Source organism: Tupaia chinensis, unplaced genomic scaffold, assembly GCF_000334495.1.
Source record: "Tupaia chinensis unplaced genomic scaffold, TupChi_1.0 Scaffold145257_1, whole genome shotgun sequence".
Lineage (NCBI taxonomy): Eukaryota > Metazoa > Chordata > Mammalia > Scandentia > Tupaiidae > Tupaia > Tupaia belangeri.
Window position 1 is genome coordinate 712,546 of NW_006205117.1, and position 13,426 is coordinate 725,971.

At 34.3% G+C, this 13,426-nt stretch overlaps 1 protein-coding gene across 3 annotated transcripts in view; it reads right to left on the bottom strand.

Annotated features, from left to right (window-relative positions):
• Window positions 1-217: 217 nt before the first annotated feature.
• ANGPT1 (angiopoietin 1) overlaps window positions 218-13,426 on the bottom strand; it is a 277,865-nt gene continuing 264,656 nt past the window's right edge. For all 3 annotated transcript variants that reach the window (XM_027768052.1, XM_006167919.3, XM_006167920.3), the window contains one exon: window positions 218-2,558. In XM_027768052.1, coding sequence (XP_027623853.1) covers window positions 2,398-2,558 — 161 coding nt within the window. In that variant the 3' untranslated portion in view covers window positions 218-2,397. The remainder of the gene's footprint in view (window positions 2,559-13,426) is intronic.

Below are 13,426 nucleotides of genomic sequence, written 5' to 3' on the forward strand. Positions count from 1 at the left end.
CTGATTTAAATTTTGTAAAATATATATTTAAAATGAGATGAAATTACACAAATATTATGTTCAATTTTATTTAGATCAAATAATATTATGATTGATATGAATATAACTGCATAAAAATCACATGAATTTTCTTGAAATAAAAAATTTAAAACAAATTTCTAATATCTATTCTATCCTGAAATAAATGCTAAGGATATACATGTTAAATTGCCACAAACATTAGGCCTTACACAATGCACATATGGAGTCATAAAATATTTTATACCACTTTATTATAAATAATTGGAAAAAATATTTTATTTTCAAACCCAGATAACAAAACAGTAAGGATCATGCTTTTTAATTATTTTATTTTTATAATATGAGTTGGGAAATAATATACCTTGCCCAAGGACTGTTAAAAAATCTGTAGGAACACAAACACAAAGAACTAAACACTCATTTCTTCACATAAATGAAAATAACGGATAGAGTTTTAGAGGGTGGGATGTAACAGTGCTATGAAGAGCCACCAAGAAGAGAAAAACTGTGTAATACCTAAAAATATACTTGTAAGACAAAAGAAAGTTTGTATACAGACACAAATATAAGAGACCTGATGGTAAAAGTCAAAAAATATTTTCTAAAAACTGTGGTTAACTTTCTGCTCTAACATGGAGGGAAGAAAACAACCAGTAAGGCATAATGGATCAAGTCGCCATGTTGAAATTGGTGTTCCTATCTTGAAAAAAGTTTTTCCTTTTCTAAGAAAGGCAATCCATTATCTATTTCTACTTCTCATCTCATAGAAACTCATGTTTCCATAAAAACTGTTCATTATTGTAACCTTGAACACTTAAAGGCAGAGAACACTTCTTGATAAAATACTGTAATAACTTCAAGTTGTCACAAAAATCTGTGCCCAGAAATTAATGTAAATAGATTATCCCATAGGAATATTTCTATTAAAAGGTTTACAACAGCTATAATTTAGAATTTTCTTAAGTAACTATGATTGTGTGTGTCCCTTATGTATAATGCAGAGGTCTTGCCCATTTTCTCTGCTAACATTAATTTTTTAAAACTAGAAATTGCCCAAGGAAAAAGGGCCTAAAGAAGAAAAATATGAAAAGTAATATATTTCATTAAGCAATCTGGTAGATTTCTTTGAACTCTTGAGTTTATTTGCATCAATAAAGGACAATGTTGCATATTCCAGATTAAACCACTATTAGATATAAACATGTTATGTACAATGATATTCATAATTCTTCTTTTATTTTTTTTAGACTTTAAAGTGTATTCTTTATAGAACTGAATGGAGTGAATTTGAAGCTTGTTTCAGTTAATCAGCAAAATTAAATTAGCATGAAATAACAGAATGGAAAAAATGAAAATCTAAAACCTTTTTTAAAATGAAGAAGTTACATGTATGATAAGCATGCAGGAAAATACTGTAAAATGAATTGCTCCAGTTTACTTCAAATTAATACATTCCAAATATTGCTTTCCTGTATAATATCAAGGAAAATATTAAATGCATGTATATGATTTCAAGAACTTGATGATATATTTCACATTCTTTAAACTTTACTCAGACTATAAATATATATGAATCAGTCAGCTATTGAAGTAAATGGAAACTGTAGCATGGGGAGATAAGATTTTTTTCTTTTTTTAACTTGGTATGCTCTTACTTTATTATGTTAATTTTTTTCCGAAAACAGTATCCAAAAAAAAAAAAAATCAAAGAGTAATGTGGTGTGTTTCTATTTCACACTGGCATTCTCCAATTACTACAATTCGTTATGGCTTACAAAAATGAAATTTACATTAGAAGATAGGCTAACTGAAATCAACTATTAAGTATTATTGGAATTGAGCTGAAATTCATTAACATTTAACCAACTTAGAGAGTAACACAGCTCTTTCTGAACTTTTATCAAAATTGTGCAACAGTATAAATTTATTTGTAGTTAGGTTTGCATAGATACGACACCATTTCATGGGTGTAATACATCTTTTCCAAAAAAGTATGGTAGTCTGTTTCTATTCTTCATGTTCTTTTACAGTTTCACATGAAATAAACTGTATTTATCACTTGACTACCAAAGTTCAAAGATAAAATCCAGTAGTAGTTTGAAGCACAGCAAGCTGAGCAGTTTCTTCCCTTTAGAAACAGCATGAGTGGCATTCTCTACAGTCAAGCCTCATGAACACGGCAAACCCAAGTAGAGATTTTGGTGAATTCAAAAGGCTCCAAATCCATAGTCAAGAACCTTGGCCATTTTGCATTCTACCACTTCATGCAGGAAGGGAAACAATATAGTTTGCTTCAGAAGTTTTCAAGCAGTTTCTTATCTGATAGCTTCTCCAGATTTTTGGGCTGCTGTTATTATTGCTTCCAACATTGTGCTTTCAAAAATCCAAAGGTCGAATCATCATAGTTGTGGAACGTAAGGAATAACTGGGCCCTTTGAAGTAGTGCCACTTAATCCCATTCAGTTTTCCATGGTTTTGTCCCGCGGTATAAAACATTCCATTTAGATTGGAGGGGCCACAAGCATCAAACCACCAGCCTGAAGAAAGTAATAAGAATGCAAGAGAGAAGAAACAATTACAAGTAAATCAAACATTTGGAAATTGATGGCAGTACCTGATGGAGATCTTGTTCACACTTGTTATGATTATTTGCAAATAGGAGGGATTCAATAAGCATCTTCCTAAAGTGGACTCATTCTAAATGACATCTGATTTAGGATGTATATTAACAATCAGAGAGTGGTCACTCTTGAAAGTGAGATTTTACAGCCACTTCATGAGGGTTCCTTTCGCAGTAATGATGGGAAGCCTCTGGGTTTCATGACAGGTTCCAACCTAGACCTGGACTTACCTATAGGACATGTAAATGAAGATACCCACAAGAACCACCCCACCTCAGCCTACTATTGGGAACAGAACAATGAATTCTTTTAGAATATGTGCTGATGAAGCAAACACAAAAATATTATTAGCAAAGACGTTCAGAAGCTTCACATCTAAATAGAAAGATGTTCTACATTTATCTACATTTATCTATCTCATAATTTTGTCTAAAATTGGCCTTAACCTGCTTTCAAAATTAATTGGATACTGTGTAATGACAGTGATGCTCAAATTAAATTTTAACTAAGACATTCTCTTTGGTTTATATCAATACGACAAGGGTTCAACAATAGTACATATTGTAAGGTTTTCTCTAAGTTTCCTAGTGCTTTCTTAATTTAGTGGGGGAAAAATGTGTTGAGTAACACCAAGATCCTGTGCTTACGTATCTCTCTATGAGGATTACTGGATAACCTGGTGTTATTTTTTAGTGACTTAAATTCTTAGATTTTTGGATAAAGCACAGTACTTTATTTCCTCTCCTGAAGTAACACTACTGAAATCTTTAGGGAGAGCTTTATGCCAGAGACATTCTGGCATACTTTTATTTAGATACAGTTGATCTCTCTTTGATTGCAAAGCTACAGCTAAGGGACTAATAGCTAAAGAAAGAAAAAGCTATACAGCTGATATTTAACTGTAACATGAGCATCATCTTGCAGAAACTTTAGAGAAAGTTAAATGGAGAAAAGCTAGTTCTCGTTTTTCAGTTTTGGAAGATGAATACAGCTGGGTTGTGTTTATAAAGTCACACGAGAAGTATAACAAGCTGCATTCATCAAGTTCATACTGAGGAACAGTAAAATATGTCTTAATGAATTTCGAGAGACACTATTCAATGCAGTTTTACCAAGTATATGCAAACAACATAAATGTTAATGTAGTCAAAACACAAGGAACAAGAAGTTTCTTGTTAGCCAAAGGAGGAGAAACTGTAAAATTCTACTTTTTTTCTGCCCCAAGATTAATTTTTAATTTTTTTATTAGAACACCTAATAAAAATATGCTATTTATATTACAAAAGACATTCTAATATTAGAGAATTTAAGTACCCAGAAGACTCTCTAAAGGACTATCATGAACTAAATGAAATTCAACTTGATTACTTTCATATTTTAACTTTTCTCCTCCTTTTCTTTCAACTTCTTGAGGCACTCTGCTATCACATTAATGAACTTTTCATAGTCTTTCAAATATCCACCATGATCTCCGAAGCAAATACACTTTATTGTCAAGAATGACAGTGGTCCATAGAATAATCTTCCATTCTGCTTTAGGATACTCCCAATAAAATGTCTCTTTCTCTCCTTCTCTCTCCCTCTCTCTCTCTCTTTGTGTGTGTGTGTGTGTGTGTGTGTGTGGGTGGGTATGTGTGTGTATGTGTGTGTATGTGTGTGTGTCTGTGTTTGTGGTTTATAGAAAATCAAAGGAGTCCTAGAAAAATGTGGAAAGATAGGTATCTATTGTAAAAATATTCTGGTAATAAAGGGCACAGAGTAATGGATACATTCACTGGAAAAACTTTGCTTAAGCTTAGAGCAGAATCCATGAGAGAATCAGATAAATTGCTCTGTGCATCTTTTCTAATGAGTAAAGTGAAGGTAATGTTTGTAGCAAAGAGAATGGAAACATTGGAAGAAGGTCAGTATGGCTGGGTTGCAGTGGACAAGGGGGAAAGTTGCTTAAACCTGGGAGGAACTAAAGACCAAATCATCTGATCTTTTTCTCAGTATCTTGAGTGTAACGGAAAGCCACAGTTTATATACTGGCCAACTTGCATTTTGTGCTATACAGAGTTTGCTTGACAAATGATTGGCAAATGACCTGAGTGATTGACTGGTTCCATTTATGATGTCTCTGGTGTCTGAAACTGTTCAATTTACTAAAAAATTATATATGATAGACACTCCATAATTTAACATCTGTGCTATTTATTTATTTATTTTGGACAGAGTCTTGCTCTGTCATAATCAGCCCGCCTCCCAAGTAGCCAGGACTACAGGTACAGTCTTTGCACCCAACTTTGGAAATGGGCGGGGAATGAAACCTGATCCTGGAGTATCAATCCAGCATGGCCTCTGTCTGTGGTGTAGCAGGAGCTTACCAGCATGCCACCATGACGGGGACCAACATCCATGTTTATTATATTCACCTTTCCTTTATTCATTCAATGTGTGATTATTGTGAAGTCTTGTTTAATATTTAACAAGGCAGATGTGGTCCTTCCCCTCATGTAACCTACTTCTAATGTGAGAAACAGACAAACTTAAGCAAATAAATAAAAATTAGTACAAATCACGATCCAAAAAATATTCAGGGAGCTAGGAAGGAGAATAAATGTTCATGTTTGCGAAAGAATTTGATCTTTAATAAGACCTGAAAGAGGAGAGAGGCAGCTTTGGGAAGATGGGCCATGAAAGACTCTTTTAAGCACAGTAAAGCACATGAAAATGCCATAGAAAGAAAGTGTGGTGTGTCTAGTGACTAGAAGAACATAAGAGTTGCCAGTATCCAGTGAACAAGGGGAGACTCAAAGGAAATGAAGGTGGGGAAATAGGCAGTCTTTTCAGAAAGTTGAGCATATTTGTGAGAAAATGTATAGTTTAGCCAGCCTACGTGTCCATCATCAGGTGAACAAGTAAAACATTCTCAAGGAGTGGGAAATAATATTTAACCAGGGGAACAAAATCTGCCAGGTTAAATGTTTAATCAACAATTATTTAGAGCCCTCATTCTATATAGACTGCCAAAGTCATCCCAAGCATATGAAGGAGAGAAAATTGAGTCTAGAATCAATTAAACAAATATTAATAAACGGACAGACAACACAGAATTGAGTTAAAAACATTCTGACTTCAAGGCATGTACAGTTTAGTGTAAGAGAGAGACAAATGGTCAACAAATGATATGATAGCAATTAAGCAAAGAGGATCCTGACAGTGGCGCAGCTATACAACATGATGCTTTGCAAGACTAGCCCACATGGGAAGGTTTTAGGTTCAAATCTGAAGACATTCTTGAGTCACTAGGCACATACCCGTGAACCAGAGCTGGCTAAAATTGGGTGTGGGTTGTGGTGTCAAGACCCTGTTTGGGGATGCTGTCTCTCTGTGTATCTGTCTCACTTATGGAAGAAGTAAATAAGCTTTAAAAAGTAAAGAGTTGAAGAAAATATTTTGGAAATAAAGAGGCAGAAGGTCTTAACTGCAGGGGTACCACACAGTTCACTCATATGCCACCTGTGCTTGCTCTTGAAAACTGAGTATGGGTTCACTGGACAGGTGGAGCTTCTAAACACAGCATATACCCTGGAGGACTAGGAGGGTGTCTGCCAGATACTTGGCTTGGCTGGAGTGCCAGTGAGTATTGGACTGAAAAAGTTAGGACTAGAAAAATAAATAGGAAGGAGAACATAGAGTATTTTATTATACTTTTTAAATGTTCTTGTGGGCAATGAGGAGCCTGGAAAGCAGAAGGCCAGAAGATAGACCTGGACTTTAATGCTGACTTCAATTGATAACCAAGAGATTCTAGGCAATACTGCAATAATATTTAATATTTTATAATGTGTCAGTATCTTTTGAAGATGTTTATATACATTTTTCCATTTTATTCCCAATACCCTTATATGGTATGACAAGTATCATAGAAGATGTGAGAAACAGACACCAAATGTAGGGAGTTTAAGGAACTTTTTCAATGTCACATTCATAATACATGGACCATAATGTCCAATCACGCTTTTAAGGATCAAGTAAGATGTTGTACTACTATTAGAATCTATAGAATCCTATCTATAGTGCTTGGTGTAAATATTCTAGGAAATAGGGTGAAAAGTTTAGGACGAAACAAAAGGGACTAGATCTTATAAGGCACCATAGTATTTTAATAATAATTATTATGACAAAATAATCAGTGCCAACATTTTCTTATTTACTTAGTATGATTTATTAGAGAAATATAAAAAATAATTTACACCTAAATGAATATGATTATAAAGTGCTTGCATTATAAAAACTTGGAATTTAAATACCTAATATGAGCTTTTGTTTTCAAAATTTGTTTTGATTTCATTGGGTATTCAAGAGGTTTTAAAGTGTTCAATTATCTTTTTATCTTAAGACCAGAAAACAATGCACTCTATGCTCCATCAGAGAATAATAATAGATAACATAGATGATGGATTAAAAAGACAGAAAATAAAATGAAAAGGTAATTATTTCTCATGACAATTTCAGTTCCATTATTGAATATTCTGAACTTCCATTTAGCAGAAGTAGTTATTTCTGTGCAGGCAAGTATTCTGTTTTCTCTGACACATACACTATTAAACAAACCAAATGAACAAACGAACTAGGTTCCACAGCTTAGTGTTTAAGGAAGACAAATCTCACACGACTCACTGTGGTTCTAGCCTGGTACCTACTTTGAAACACATGTCAGCTTATGCATATGCATGCTTTGGCTCCTGATAGATGGATAAATGGAAGATTGTGGTGTGACCACTCTCCATAAGGGTGTACTTTCCCCCCCTTTCTCTATCTCTGGTTAGTATGCATGCCCTCTGGCAATTAAATTTTCTTTCTTCATATCAGATATTTCAAATAGTTTGTTCACTTTATACCTTTACTTGAAAAACATTAAACATGGCCAGGTCTTTTGAAAATCAATTCTGAAAAGATGTGACTTAGGGAATAGTTATAGAAAGCAGGCAAAAATATCGCAGGCTCTCGGTGATTCATACGTGTCCTTGGTATGAGAGGCAAAAAGTCCATGAATAATGCACATTATAAAAGTACTATGCCTAGATTTCAAAATTTTTACACTAAAATAAATTCACACTTTAATTTCATTTTCCCATGAGCTCTTCAAAATACCATGTATTGGTAGATAATTGCATACACTCATAGGTACTCAGGACACATGTGAGTTTGTTTGGGGTAACGACGTTCTACGTGAACAGAGAGAAGTATGCCTGGTTTGGGGTTCCTCTCTGACAAGACACTAAATGGCCATATTATATACTCTCTGCAATCCTAGGGAAATATTAACTTTAACTTTGTGCTTTGTTCTGTATGTGCCTGGGAATAACAAATAAAAAAATATGACAGAGAAGTTATCAAGGAAAGGCATTTCATGCTTAAAAGAACTCAGATGCAAGGAAAGGATGGAAGAAAGAGCTTCCATCTGCTATGGGACAACTGATAAAATGTCCCAAATGCTTTAAGGTTGGCAATTGCCGAGATGTACTCTGCCAAGCATTTTTCTTTATAACCTGTAACCTCATGTATATTTTAATAAGAAATCCGAGATGCATGTTTCTAATTCATTTACACTTAACTCATTAAAATTTGTAATAACTATCCCAGGCTTCCCAGGCCTTTAAAAATCATTTGATTCTTTTATCTTTGAAGCAGAAAATTCACATTTTATCACTAATAAATGAAACGCTGCCCAGAAAATAGGAATTTGATTCTAAACTTTGTACTCAGGAAGTTCAAATTTATTTTAAAGTCAGGAAACCTAGCTCTCAAATTCTTCTCATCCTAAACAAAATGTCCCTCAAAACTTCTTTTCTAAGACAAAAAGCACAGAAAAAGGAAAAGGTGTATCTGCTTCTGTGAATTTCTTTCATTCACTTTCAACGCCTGCATTCTAGTTGGCAATATGCAAAAGAGCTTGAACAGAAACTAAGGCTCTACTCCTTAACAGTAAGGATGAGGCTCAGCTAAATTGATTGGTGATTTTATTATGAGTGAGAAGACAATGGGAAAAAAAAAAAAAACACTTGAGGAATTTATGTGCACAAAGTTGGCCCTACCCATAGCTAGCCTCAAGGAGCAGTTGTGAGGGTCTCATGCCTAGGAGGCTGAGGATCTTTTAGAGGTCTGTATTCCTTCTGTCATCTCCCTCTATATCCCCTTCAGGCCAAAGACTTGCCCCTGCCTTCTCTTATTTTGTTCCAAAGATGAAAATTTGTTTATTCTGGCCAGTAATGTTGACTGCATCTGAAACAACTATGTTTTCTCTTACTGTCTCTTCCTTCTCTTGGATTTCATTTCAAGTATGTTTAAGTGAGGAAATGCTCATGAAAATATGCTGCAAGCAGTCAAATGGAACTCTCATTCTCTTTGATTGACATCTATTTTAATAGAGACAGTACAAAGGTTAGATAAGCTGGTAGACTCTAGAGGTCTATCTGCTGTCTCCATTAAAAGTGAGTTCAAATCCCACATCTGACACTAATTCTTTGACCTTGAGCAAATTATTGAATTTTCTGTATCATAGGTCTTTCCAAATGTATTTTTGTGGTCCCTATTTTAAAGGTAGTATGGAAACTTCATATAAGTTGTTCAATACAAATCCTTTAGTAAATGTTTCCTTGAAATCAGTAAACGAATAAGAAAGCATGTATTGAATAGCTATTGTGTGTTAGCTACCCTTCCAGGCTCCAAAGAGAAAAAAGAAAAAAGAAACTAAAGTCGAAAAAAATATATATATGAATCATTTAGGATACTGCAAAAATGTCTAATAGATACAAAGAGCTCATGAAATATGTGTTGTGTTATTTGAAGAATACAATAAAAACAAAATTAATTGTCTTGTTATTTCTCATCCATTCTTAACAACTATTGGTTGTAACCTTATGCTGTAGGCCTATTACTTACAATTCACCTTTTTCCTGAACATTTGAGACTTATTGTCTGAAATTCTTTTGCTTTTTTGGAGAGGTGGTTTTTTTGTTTGTTTGTTTGTTTTTTTTTTTTTTTGCTAAAGGGTTCATGTGCTCACCAGAAAGAGACAGAGAGACAAAAGGCAAGAAATCACCCTCTGGGGGGATGACCATGCCACAATCCCTTCTCCTCCATTCTCCTCTTGGGATCTTAGGCATGCACACACATGCGCCCAGCATGAGTTTAAACCACTGGGTTCAGGACTCGAAATTCGGTCAACTACGTGGGAGTCCAGCGACATAGCCATTATGCCAACTGCTAGTCCCTTGTCTGATATACTTTTTCTGATAAATAAAACCCCCAGAAGATAGGAGTATAACCCTAAACTTTGCACTTAGGAAGCTCAAATTTATTGAAAGTCAGGAACCTAAAATTCAGATCTTTACAATTCTGGATTTGGGTTTTCTGGGATTATTCTGTTTTATTTTTTTTAAATTTTTTTCCCCACAGATTTTCATTGTATTATGATTCTCATGCTTTGGGGCCTTGAGAGTTGCTGCTATTGCAGGTACATGTGATTACACCCAGCCTTGAGCCTGCCATGTAGTCCCACTTTGCATAGCACAGAGTTTTAGCTGCACACATTGTCACAGCTGGCCTGGAGTCTAGTTATTTAATTTTTTAGAGAGATTTTTGCTTTAGGGTGCATGTGCTCACCAGAGAAAGACAGAGAGACAGAAAGTGAGACATCATTCCCCAGGGGGTATGGTCACACTGCAATCCCTTCTCCTCATGGGATTGTGGGCATGCAAGCACACACATGCACCTGGTGTGAGTTTCAAACCTCCAAGTCTAAGACACGAACTACAGTTGGCCATGTGGGAATCTAGCGATGTAAACATTACAACATCTGCTGGTCTCTGGAGTTTAGCTGTTTTTGAAAATCCCAATTTTTAATATTCATCACTTTGTTCCATGTTTTTGCATGCAAATATATATATATATATATATACTTAAGTCTAAGTTCATTCAAGAGTCACATTTATACATTGATTTATTGTTTTCTCCTTACCAGGATCATATGTGATTTTGCAATATCCTTTCAGAGTCTCTGATCATATACTCATACATTAGTCAATATTTATTGAGCACATAATATGTGCCACATATTGTATCAGATATCAGACAGTGGTGGACAATGGGGTCCCTGTAGTTAAGGACTGTAGATTTTTATGCAATGATATTACATATAATATGCTAACTACAAAAAATTGATTGAAATAAAAGTAATGCAATATAGATTTCTGTAGTCAACTTAAATGATCCAAATGGATCTTTTTCTGAACATTTTTACCTTAAAACCTAGGGAAAACCAGTTTTCAGATAATGCCTAGCACATCCTTCCTGGGCTACTGAGAATGCTAAGATGATTACATTTTCCCAAAGATCTTGTCACTTCTATTCTGTTGTGGAAAAAGCTCCTAGTTTCTGTCTTCTTTGTCTGTTTCAAGATTATATAGCAGTTCAAGCAAGCATTTATCAACCCTCTGCTGCTAGCATCTGGTAAGTTCTAGGGTGTACTAAGAAATTTATGTGTATGGCTTTATCCTCCTTTTAGGACTAAACTGAGAAATATCCTTTGTTAGCTTTAGAAAGTCTTGTCTGTCAGTTGACATGGTTTATGCGTGGGAAAAGAAATCAGAGTTTCTACCGCAACAGATTCTTTCGGCAGAAGGTTAGGTCACATTTTTACATAGCTTTTGCATTATGTACTCAATGTGGAAATGACATTGGAAAACAAGTAAAGTAAGGAAAGGAGTGTAAAACAATACCGTGTTTGTTTTCTGTTATTGGCAATCCTTTTTAAATTATTATTAGCAATCTTAATGATTGTAGTTTATGACAAATTTTACAAGTAATTGTTTAATTATTTAATGATTAAATAATTGTAACCTTAGGCATTATTGTTTAATAGTTACCGCTTAAACTGCTCTTTAGACATACTTATTTTGAAGAATCTTAATTTAGGACCAAAGACAATGTTTTTATTGATTATCAGTTCACTTTGAATGTGCCAATTAAATAATAAAAGGTTTTCATTTTTTTAAATTTTGGAGTCAGAGACTGTATGCCTATTTATTTCTACATGCAATAAATCTTTACAAAAAGAAAAATGTATTGAATGAGATTAGTTTAATTTTCTTAATGTTAAATAGCAGATAAAGCAAGTTTTTGGTTTGTTTGTTTTTTTTGTTTATTTGTTTGTTTTTGTTAGAGAGCATGTGTACTTACCAGAGAGAGATAGAGTGGGACAAGAAAAAATATCTCTCCCAAAGGGAATGGTCACACCACAGTATCTTCTCCCCCATCTTTCCCTCCTTTCAGAAATATGGGCATATGGGCTCATGCACCCAGCATCTTTCTCATGTCTCCAGGTCTGGTACTTGCACTGCAATCTGGCTGTCTTAATCACTAGGTCACAGATCTGGCCCAAAACCCTTTAAGTTTTTCATAGAACATTCCCTTCTTTGGGCTCAGAAAGGTACAGTAATACTCTTGAGGGGCTAAGAAAATATTTCTTATAATCATCTATTAAATTTATTCTTTCTGGGGCCAGTAGGTGGCATGGTGGTTAAGGGCACTGGACTCCCATGTGGCAGACTGCGGTTTGAGTTCCAGACCTGGTGGCTTGCTTTCTCACTCTCTCTCTCTCTCTCTCTCTCAGTCCCTCTCTGATCAAATTACAATAAATAAATGAATAAAGTTAAATAAAATAATTCTTTTAAAAATTTGTACTTCCCACTACAGAAACATAAAAGATTTTCATTAATATCCTAAATAAAAGGGGGAAATAGAGGAAGGAAATTTACAATTTTTTCTAAGGTCAATGTCAATTACATGGCACAAACATTCCTGGCTTGTAAACCAATGCTGACAAATCATTAAATCATTTCTATTTAATGCTTAATTTAGGGGTCATTTCTGTAGAAAATAATGTTGGTAATTTTGGCCTTGAAATGTATGCTATAGTCCAGTGAGAAATGTATATTAAACAAAAATTATTCATGCCAGACTGTGTTTTGAGTTCCAGACCTGGTGTCTTGCTTTCTCACTCTCTCTCTCTCTCTCTCTCTCTCTCTCAGTCCCTCTCTGATCAAATTACAATAAATAAATGAATAAAGTTAAATAAAATAATTCTTTTAAAAATTTGTACTTCCCACTACAGAAACATAAAAGATTTTCATTAATATCCTAAATAAAAGGGGGAAATAGAGGAAGGAAATTTACAATTTTTTCTAAGGTCAATGTCAATTACATGGCACAAACATTCCTGGCTTGTAAACCAATGCTGACAAATCATTAAATCATTTCTATTTAATGCTTAATTTAGGGGTCATTTCTGTAGAAAATAATGTTGGTAATTTTGGCCTTGAAATGTATGCTATAGTCCAGTGAGAAATGTATATTAAACAAAAATTATTCAATATCAAAATTAGGTTGAGAAAGTGTTGGTTTTCTGGTATGTTGCAATTAATATGCGTACTTCTGGGAAAGGGGCTATAAAGCACTGTGGTGTCCATTTCTACTGGTGTAGATGTGTGATGATTTCTCAGGCCACTATGTATCATTTTACTCAACAATGTACTATGAATTATCACCTAAACACTGAAAAATAATATTATTTGTTTTTCCCTGCTGACAGCTAAAATTAGTACATGTGATAATAGAATAACAGAACCAGAAGAAAGCTTGAGAGACTATTTTTACTAGAATCACAAGTACAAGAAAGTGCAAAACTGAACTCTTTCAAATGAACAGGTTTGTTTTGTTTTGTTTTGTTTTGTTTT